This window comes from Gymnogyps californianus, chromosome 2 (assembly GCF_018139145.2).
Source record: "Gymnogyps californianus isolate 813 chromosome 2, ASM1813914v2, whole genome shotgun sequence".
Lineage (NCBI taxonomy): Eukaryota > Metazoa > Chordata > Aves > Accipitriformes > Cathartidae > Gymnogyps > Gymnogyps californianus.
The window spans coordinates 35442671-35453731 of record NC_059472.1 but is presented as its reverse complement, the minus strand read 5'-3'; the positions used below and the strand labels follow the sequence as shown (position 1 = coordinate 35453731).

The 11061-nt window shown below is 39.0% G+C and overlaps 1 protein-coding gene across 1 annotated transcript in view; it reads left to right on the top strand.

Moving 5' to 3' along the window:
- Positions 1-763: 763 nt before the first annotated feature.
- The window catches only part of KCNB2 (potassium voltage-gated channel subfamily B member 2), a 185708-nt gene continuing 175410 nt past the window's right edge, over positions 764-11061 (top strand). The window contains exon 1 of the mRNA XM_050891579.1: positions 764-1342. Within this exon, the coding sequence (XP_050747536.1) occupies positions 764-1342 (579 nt within the window). The remainder of the gene's footprint in view (positions 1343-11061) is intronic.

The window sequence follows — 11061 nt, the reverse complement described above, 5'->3', positions numbered from 1 at the left end:
GTTAGGATTCTTTTGACCTATTTGTAAACAAATCAGCACTGTCTGGTGCTAGAAAATTTAACTTGTCAGGATGGCAATTGAATTGTTTGGTGAGTAACGTTTGGCCATGAAATAATACAGCAAATCAAGATTTGAGTTGGCAGAGGGAGGGAAGCAGTTTGGTTTCACAGGAGATTTTGATATGCTCTAATTGTTTTATTCAGTTTCAGTATCTCCCAAATTTGAATTTTTCAATAAAAGGGAAGCTAGCCTCTGTCTCACTTTTTCCTTATGGATATCCCTACAATCTTTCCATTAGCACACCTCACAAATTAATCGGTAAGTAATCAGATTAAGCTAACATGGCTGCGTCAGAAACTGATTTAAAAAAACCCAAACCAAACAACAAAAAAACAAGTCTTCTGTACAAACTGTCACAGTTGATTTTCATGAATGCAGAAATTCCAGTGATTTTTTCCTTTGCTTAAACTTAGTGCTCTTAGTTGTTCCAGTTATTCCAGTGGTTCTGTATACTACCACAAAAGAGTCTCACTGTAGAGAGAGCAAATTACCATCATTAAATTTTCATCTGCATATGAAAGTGTGGAAGCAGAGAGACAGAGAGAGATTGGGGAATACATTGTACATTGCAATATTCTAATTTTTTGTCTTTTTTAGCTTCAGGAATGGAGCTGTCTGTCTGAAGAGGACTCTGCCCAAATATTTGTGGTCTCCAAACTCGTTCTCCTAAAGACCCTGGTGTTACAACTGCATCTTTTTCAGAATGGCTGAGAAGGCACCACCAGGGATCAACAAAAAGTCTTCAAGGTCTACCCTTTCTCTGCCTCCAGAACCAGTGGAGATCATTAGGAGCAAAGCCTGCTCACGGAGAGTTAAAATAAATGTCGGTGGGCTCAACCATGAAGTGCTGTGGAGGACTTTGGACAGACTTCCAAGGACACGACTAGGAAAGCTCAGAGACTGCAATACTCATGAATCTCTGCTAGAAGTATGTGATGACTATAATCTAAATGAAAACGAATATTTTTTTGATCGACACCCAGGGGCTTTCACTTCCATTTTGAATTTCTACAGGACAGGGAAACTACATATGATGGAAGAAATGTGTGCTCTTTCTTTTGGCCAGGAGCTTGATTACTGGGGGATTGATGAGATATATTTAGAATCTTGCTGCCAGGCAAGATACCATCAAAAGAAAGAGCAGATGAATGAGGAGCTGAGGAGAGAGGCAGAGACAATGCGAGAGAGAGAAGGGGAAGAGTTTGATAATACCTGCTGCCCAGAGAAAAGGAAGAAGCTCTGGGACTTGCTGGAGAAACCCAACTCATCTGTGGCAGCAAAGGTAGGATAAACAGTAGGCTTAATGCAAAGACAGTGGAAAATGGTTTCACCACCCATGTATCTGACTTGCAGGAGTCAACAACTTTCACTAAAATATTTAGAGAAAAGAAGAGTCTAAAAATCTACATATCATGAAGTGAATACACCCAAGTCTGTCCTAAACCCCACTGAAATCAGCAGAAGGAATCCTGTTGACTTCAGTTGATTTTAGGCAACTAACTGCTACACTTTGCTTTTGTTGTATATAATCAGAAACATCTGTGTGATTGTTAATGGACTTCATATTAAACACTTCAATGGAAATACAGCCAGAGAACACTACCTACTTTTTTGTTAGAAAAGCATTTGGTTATGAGAAACATACATTTCAGTATTGCTACTTGTCCTCCTACATGCATTACATAGGTGTGGTATCAGTGTCTCATAAGGTGTGCTGGATAGGTTATCAAAGAATAGTGTCAACAGCCACTATCTGGCATGGTTTTACATCGGGCGAGGATTGCAGTATGTTTTCTCTTATACTACATTTTTGCGATCAAGAATTATAGTGTTCTGTATAAAAGTATTAAAATATTAAAGCATATATATCTACACATACATACAAATATTTGTACGTATGCATGTGTATGTATGTAAACAAGTATATATTATATACATGTATACACACACATACATGCATATAGATATATATGTAAAATTTGTATATATTCAGGCGGAAATGAGGAAACATTCAGATGAAGCCTTGTTCCAGTACTGCTGTCTTCAAACAGGCAAGCTGGCAAAAGTCTCACTGTTACAGTGGAAAAGTTTACCCTTGTTAGGGAAGCGGGACTGCACACACAGATGTTGGTACTGCTATTTAAAAGAAAGATTTTCTTGCTTCTTGAGGAACTTCATTGTTTTATTTGTGATGTGAGGTACTATTTAATGTGAGGAAAATTGTGGAAGCTTGTCTCCAGCTTGAACCACTCAGAGCGAAAACGTTCGGTGTTTAGATGTTCATGTTAAGCTTAACTGTGGCTTTATTTTCTTCTGTTGTTGATTTGTTATTGGATGCAACGCTATTGGACTAAGGTAGGTATTAAAATATGATGGTGGAATGGACAAAAACCAGAATCCTGGCATGGATTTTTCTTGCAATAGCAACTTCTTACTATTGAGGTGCAATACACTTTTTTTTTTTTATTTTAGTTTTTCATTGGAGGCTGCCTAACTGTTTAAGCAAGGACTCACTTTTGTAAAAAAATCGTTTATTGTGCCAGAATATAACGTTCATAACTGGAATAAAAGCTTACAGGAGAAAAAAGAAGGTATTCAGAATATTTTAAAAAATTATATGAATACATTTTCTGCTTCTGAGATACATATTCTGGGCCATATGTTCCTCTCCAGGAGAAGGAGCAGAGGGGAAGCAGATGGGCATAAGTTGTGCCAAAAAGGGTTCAGGGAGGCCGTGTTACACACCGCGATCCCCTGGTACAAGCTAGCATCCATCGGCCCCCCAGCACTCTTGTGACACAGCTGCTACACAGCCTGCAGGAGCCAGGGACCAGCTTCTCAGTCCTGCACGGCTTGAAACATCACTGATGTGGTCTGTAACAGACCTCTCCTCCTCCCGGACGCAGGCGTGAGGAGCTCCTCGTGGAGCCACGCGGCTGGGACACGCTGTGCACGAGCTGGGAGATCACTCGGCCGTGGGCGCTGCCTCAGTTACATCCACACCGTACCCGGCAGGCAGATTTGAGGGGAGAGGAAACCCGAGTGTTTGTTTGTGGAATCTTTTATCTTTTTTTTTTTTTAACATAGAAGAGAAGGCAATTGCCTATAGGGCTTGAGGCACATGCTTAATTAGTGTTTTCCTAAGACTAGGTAGGAGTCAACACAGTAAGATGGACCAGATGAATAGGGTGAAACTAAAATACTGATTCTTAGGTTCTTTGCCTGTGACTCGCATTCATTCTTTTGCTTGGTGGATAAATGCGGAAATATAGGACAGTACTCCTTCATGGATTTGCTTGAAAGGAGTTAGGCCAACTCTGAGCTTTTAAGAAAATCCCCCTTTGGCCACTCAGGCCAGATTTCTCCTCAGGTTTTGCAAATGGAAGTGGCCATTTCTTTCATTTCCCAAGATGTCTAAATATTTATTTTTTAACTTTTTATTTCCCTTTCCCCTCATCTCCTGGTTTGATTGAATGTTATAGTTCTATGCTTTCTTGCTACAGGGAGTTTCACATTGCACTTGTATACGTTGCAATTGTTTTCATTATTTCAATTGCCTTCTGTATAAATTAATGCCATTTGATGTGGTTTCTGTGATTCTAGCAGCTGGAAGTCACCATATTACATACACTCGGTTTCTCTTTCTAGTGACCCTCAGTCTGTATAGATATATATGAGCCAAAATTATAGTCAGATACACTCATGGCATCTCAAAGATGGCTGTAGAAAATTGGCTGAATGACATAAAGGAGAGCAAAAACTGTTGCAGCACATTCAGACTTGGGGAACATAAGCAAACAAGCAGAGTTGCATGTAAAACAAGATATGCTGGAATCAGTTGGATGTACTTCTATACAGTCTGGAGCCATCACAGTCTGTGTTAGGCTCTGTGGCAAGGTTTTATCTGAAGTGTTTGGATAACATCACTTTCAGATTTCTCGTCTTTTGTTCTGTTACGTGGTTAGTTGCTAGTTTGTGCTGAAACAAGAGGCAGAACCATCTTCTTTCATCTGTAGGAGTAGAAAGGATGGTGGGATTTCAAGACTGGAAAGTTGGGAACCAAATGAGGAAATACTACCGTGAAGCCTTGAATTCAAATATTTGCTCCCTTTCAAACTTCTATAGAAAGAGATGAAACCACGTCAATGTGCATAGCTATCCTTCAGATGCCTGTTCAATCATTCAGATCCTGCGTAGCACCTGAGCAGTTGACAGGAACAGCTTGCTTTTTAATCCCTTTCACGTAAAAGATTAGGAATGTGAGATAAACACTCAGGTGTGGTTTTGATATGTGGCTGTGTCTTGCCACTTCTTGATTCTGCTAAGATCCCTTCTAGGTCTGATCCAAAGCTTACTGAATTAAGGGGGAGTCCCGCTTTGGATTAGGCATCTCAGGACAAATCCTACTCCTTTCGAGGTCAACCAAGGTTTGCCATTGACTTCACTTACAGCAAGGTGAGACACAACAAGGTGACAGCATATGAGCAGCAGATATTTTACAGGTTCTGTGACAATAAATAGGAGAGAGCAAGAAGGATGTGTGGCAAGAAATGAAAACTATGATTAGCTGTTAAGAAAGGAGTATTATAGGTCAATTACTGTTGCACAATACAGGCACACTTTACTCTGTGAGTTTTTTTAATTTTAGTAAATGCAAGCGTGCACCTCATTTCAGTCACCAATGAATATACTCTCGGCACAGCAGTTCTTGCTTAGTCCTCACCCCAGCAAAGCTCTCTATGAATTCAGTAGAGGTTTTAACTGAGGAATACAGGATTTGCCTCCATTTTCCCGTGTTCTCATTCATAAGCTTTTTAAGTAGGATTAAGACAAAGATGTCCAGAAGTTTGGCCATTTCAGACATGCACAGTGATATGAAATGAGAAGCAGTGCTGGGTTTTAGGAAGAATGGGAATTTTGTGTATTCTACATCCCAGAGAAGTCCCAAGGCCTGGTCCCCAAGCCACAGAGTTTCGTGAGAGTCTGGCATTCTTTGATTCAGAATAACATCTGAGTTTTTAGACCAGGCATTTATTTATACTTATTATGTAACCAGTATTTTGTGAAAACTGCATTTGAAAAAAGTTATTTTGCTAATGCATAGTGAAGCAAAACCAAAACAAAAATGTGTTTTGAAACTTTATGGCAAAGAGGTCTGAAGCAGAATAGACCTTCTCCAGAGTGGGGTCATGGCACATCCATTTTTCTCCAGAAAAGTCTTGTCTTTCACCTTGGCGTTTTTGGCCAGGAAGTAAAAAGCAGTCATCATTTGGTCTTCTAATTACAGTTGCTGGACTTACAGCAGCCTCCTTAGAGCAGTAGCAGCTCTGACCAACCTATAAGTAGTATGAAAGTCCTCAGTAGATACCAGAATGAGCATTGACTTCAGTGGATGTGAATTGACTGCAGCTGGATTGCATAAGTGCTTACAGTTCAGCACCTTGCTGAACTGGGATATTAAGGATAAACCTAGCTGAGCTGATGCCTTTTTAACTACATCTATGTTATATTGTTCTGTGCAGTACACTTAAAATCAGAGGAGCCTTACTTTGGAATGACTGTGAATCAAATGAACCCATAAATTTAATGTTTCTTTCAAAGCGTTAATGCATGAGCTCTTCCTTTCTTTCTTGTTTATAGAATCCAAGAGCCTGGTTCTTTTCTCACACTTGTTTTATATTGATGAAACTCATTTGGACTAAATCCTAAATAAATATGGAATGTTTCTAGTGCAGATGATCTACTATAAATATAGAGTGAATGAGGTCAGAAATAAGTGGAATGTCTAGGAGAAATGGAGAGCCTATGTCTGCCTAAAGATATCTGATACTGACTCAATCACCTTTCATCTACAAGAGTATTTTAAGTACCTTACAGTAATGTTATCAATAAGTATCACTCAGATTTTCCGTTTGGTATTTTGTATCACAAGTTGGCCCTTTGGACGCAACTAGAGAGTAATTGCTTGGAATTGATTCTACAGGTCTTTCTTGTGCAAGTCATTCTTTCTCACATGAATATTTCCTTAAAGCTCAGTGTGACTATTAACTGATCAAGTATAAAAGGTAGTATAAATAAGTTAAGTCATTAAAAAAATTACTAGTCAGTCACACTCTGTCTTTGATTCTTTGCATAACCCCTGTTGATGTACATACACAGAAGGGTAAAATATTGGCCTTTGTGGCTCTGCAGCATGGGGTTTACCTTCTTTAAAGTTGTGTGAAACCTGATGTGGTTGAAAGTGTTCTCTGTTAATTCTGTTCGTTTCACTGCATAGCTCATTTGTCCTTATTTTATTTTGTTGATTCCTTTTTTCTTGGGGTTTGTTTTCTGGGTTTTTTTTTGCTTTGCATTACTGACTGTAACATGAGTATTCCTCCTTTGTGAAAAGCACACTAATTTATCAGCCAACTAACTAGTGGATTGTGGATTACAGAAGGTATAATTATCCCAGGCCTGACTGGAAATCGTGAGGAGTTTGTGTGCTGCATTCAGTAACTCATCCCCTAGGTGAAAAAATTCCTTTGGAAAAAAAAAAAGCAGCATGAAAGAGGAGATTCAGGCCACTGATACTTATTTAGCTACCAGGTGCATTATGGCTAGGCTTGCTACAATGACTTGCCAAGAGAGGACACACCTATTATATGTTAGGAGCCTGATTCTTATTTTCTGTAAGTCTGTTTTATGTATCATTCACACTGACTCTCATGCCTATTTAGACTTCATAGAGCAGCTTAAGAGTGGTCTTGGGGTAAGTAAGTGCAAATTAACGGAGTCATTATGCATGACTGACTTAGAAGAGCTGAGTGTCATGTAAGACATTTCAGTGTTCCTTTGCAAGCCCTTATAAATTATCTCCTAGATATTGTCACACAGTGTTCATTCAGGGATGAACCCTAATTAATGGTACACTACTGGTTCTTTTTGGGTTGAAGGTCACATCATATACGCTCAGAGGACTTTAGGAAAACTTTTAGCTGGTTGGTTGTATTGCAAAGAAGAGCTATCACACATAAGAAAAGTGTCTGTCAACAGCTGAATGTTTGCCCTAAGAATATTAAAGTGTTCAAGTGAAATAAATATTTTTTTAATGTTTACATGCTTTGTTATGTTATATGAAAAAAACACTTTTCTTGCTTGTCTCCTCAGTTTAGGTTTACAAGTTCTGTGTCATCCTGATTTTGTTAACATTTCTCCCTACAACAGTTTATATTCTATGTGCTTTCCCATCTAAGTGTAGACCAAGGATGAAGATGACAGAGAATTAAGACTGTCTCTTTTTTAAAGTGTGAGGAATGGCTTTTGTACTATTTTAATTCCCACAAGTTTTTGTATTCTATATAGTATACCTCAGAGCATGATAACATTCATTGAACATAAGTGGTGTTTTCCAGCTGACGTGTGGGTTGAACTTCTGTTTGACCTCTGGTTTCAACTTATTTTTTGGGGGAATCCTGTTATGAGCCTTTATCTGAATGTGCTACCAGGAATGTTATAGTTTACATTGTCACTCCCAATACTTTAAAGACAGACATTTGTCTGCTGAAACTAAGTTACGGTAAAGCACAGAGAATGGTCACTGGTAATAAATATGTATCTTCATCTCATGATCGTTTCTGGCCAGGACACTTACTACCACTCTTTGCCTTTAAGGTGAAGTTATTTTTTGTGCCAAACGATAAAGTCAGTCAATGTGTCTGTAAGACAAAGAGATTATATTTGATCCTAGTCATTCATATTTAATAACTAAAGTGTTTTAATGTCTTGAAAGATAAGTGAATATATTGTTTTTTCAATAGATATTATATCAAGGAACACAATAGACTGGCAGTAGTTAATTGATCTTGTTTTAAAAGCTTGTGTATGCTCACTGCTGAGTTGGTCATTAAAAGATTATTTACCTTCTTTATACTTCTTATATGAAGTATCATGTAACCCATGATTCAGCATTTTTGGTCATCCTAAGTGTCATGGGAATAGAGCTACCGTCTGATCTGTCTTGCTCCAGAGGTGTTTAATACCTCAGTTACATACAGGTTCCCTCCAGCCCTGAGATCTTATCTGTGGTGTGCTGAAAGGTCTTGCTGTAAATTTATTAAAAGAACTTACTAAAAACTAATATTGGAATAAAATGAGTAAAACGTCCTTTGAACTGACCTGTTTATTATTGACACTTAATTCTCAGTAAATCAGATGCTAAAATTTTGGAAGCAGTGCCGGGGGCAAAGATGCAGTGACTCATACTCAGACAGTCTATTGCTGGCTTCAAGCACTGGCACCAGGGAATGTCCCCGTTAATTCTGTGAACAGAGGGAAGGCATCCTTCCTTCCTGGAGCTGTGAGAAGGGGCTTCACTTACTCTGGTTTTAGGGATACATTAAGGAAAACTAAAGAGGATTCATGATGAGTCTTGTTAAAGGGGGAAAAAAGGCAAGAATAATTATTTTAAAAATTGGGGAAATCCATTCTCCGTATTTGGAAATAAGATCTAATTGGTAACATTTTGCAAAACAAAGTTTTAAAGTAATGATTAGAGTGTGCCTGCACTTGTGACACCATTCACAGAATCACACAGTAGCTCTTGCACACAGAAACACGCTAGGATTTAGAATATATGAGATTACAGTGAATTACCAGCAGGTACAATCTGCATGAGAACAACTATCCTTTGCCGTAATGGATGGAGAGCATTATTCCAATTTACCCCAGCCCCATGTGTCCTTCTTAAGTCAGGAGAGCAATTTAACTCTACGATGACTGCTTTTTTTACTACTTTCATATCCTTTTTTTTATAGCTGTTACCATAAATTGAGTATAGACCAGCATCAAATGTGTATACCTTTTAAAATATGTACTGCAGTATTTCTGGTTAGGATGGTAATGTTTTGTGCATTACGGCATGCCCCTCAGTAACGTCAGAGGCATCTCGTGAGCTGGATTTTCAGCTGTGACATGTCACTTAAACTGTGTCATGCCTGAGTAGACAGACCAGGGTGTTGTGCCTTTCCCTTCACCCAGAGGCAGATCATATGTCCTAAAAATGTTGCATTTCCGTTCCGTGTTTTCATAAGCAGCTGCCAATGCATTGTCTTCTCTCACGTAAGATATTTGGAAGCAATCAGATGTCAGGGAGATACACTAATAAATTAAATGATGTGAAGGTGATATTATTTGAAGGATTGTCCAGACCAAATCTGTTGGAAGCAAAGAGCTGCACTTACTGTCTGGATGAACAGGCTCCATCTTGCTTTTGTGAAGCTGAGAGCAAAACAAATCTGTATGATAACCTGCAAACTGGCCTTTCTGTTTGAGTCTCTTATTTTGTTGCAAGATGTAGAAGAGCAAAAAACTGCTCCCAAGTGACCAGGAAGCCAAAGAGGTTTCTGCATGTTACTTATTTCAAAAAAAACCCATGGTATTTATCATGACATATGGTAGACTCATGAGTTTTCTATTTGATGAAGATATGTGAATATTTGACACATATCACTGAACCCCAAGTCCTTTGAGGGAATATTGAAAACAAGCATATGACACTAGCACAGCTGTTTCAAAGTGACTTTGAGATCAAAAAAGTATCCCAGTAGAGTCTTTTTATGAAGCCACCACAGTCTGCTCTTTACATGCCTTGGTAACTCTCTCTTTGGGGAGGTATGCAATTAGGCCAGGTTTTCAGGTGGGATAAGTAAGTGTATTTCCCTTTAAGTGTATTTTATTTGCACCATTTGGGACCCAGACAACAGCCCTACATTTGAAGTTGTTTGGTTAAGTGTATAGTATCCTTTCCACATTAATGTTATGCCATTATGAGTGAATGCCTGTATTCCACATACCATACTTGAGACAGGTCTTCTAGTGTTTTTGAGGAACAATGGAAAGGGGCAAGTTGTCTTTGAAAAGCACACTTAGGCACTGTAACCATTAAGTCTACATATTAACAAACGAGCCCTTATTTCCAAAAAGTTTGTTTGGGGTTGTTGGAGCTTTTAGTCATGCATATCCTATGTGTAAGTATGTATAATATCGACAGCTGAGCCTTTTTTTTTTTTAACTCACAATATTGCACAATGAGAAGATGTGTGAGATGGTGGAAGCAATCAGAGCAGTGGTTTTCTCTCAGTATTTAAGCGCCTACAAACTGCCTGAATCATATTTGCTGAATTTTCAAGTCATCTTGTAGCTGCTTGTTATAAATATTCATACAGGATTTATTCTAAAATGTAGGGAAAGGCAGGAGCCAGAACACGGGATGCAAACCTGAAGTCTGAGGAAATTTTTATCTGAATGACAAAGTGAACTCCTGAGGTTGGGCGAGTCTTACCTGATCTCTGAGGCTCAGGTTCATTCCTCACTGAGAAGCTTTTATGCCTGCTGCTTGTGGGAAATGGTATTGTGTTCCCCTAAGCTCCTGCCTAAAAACTGGCACTTCACTGGAGTAATAAAAAAACCTTCTAGGATTATCTAAGCTTTTCTGTTCTAGCCTCTAAAAGGCAAGTTAAATAAAAGTCCAACAGGAGCAAAGTTCTTCACAAAACAGCTCTTAAAGGGAGATCATTTTTCTCCAAGGCAGTAAGGAGCTTCACTGCAGAATGCCGGGGCACATTTATTACCCAGAGTTCAGTGTCTTCACTCATCTTTCATCAGGTCCCTCCTGATGCAACCGCAAGGGTTAGACATTGCTTTAAATAGCTCAGGTATGGCACACACCAGAGCTATCCCAAGGACAGCCAAGTTGCAGGGACAGTTTCAGGTGTCACTGGCCACTTGCAGAATGCCCCATTGGAAGGGGTGGCTGCTGGCATGCTTTGGGACAGTCCAGCTTGCCTTGATTTAATGTGTTGTTAGAGATGGTGGTTTTGGTGAACTCCTGAGATGGTCCCATTTTTTGTACTTCTTCAGTCAATCAGGTTTCTGTGACAGACAACAATGGCATCAAGTTTTGTTTACAAAGTCATGTTCACACAGTTTCTTTCCCAAGCACTGTAATCTCCTTTTGGATTG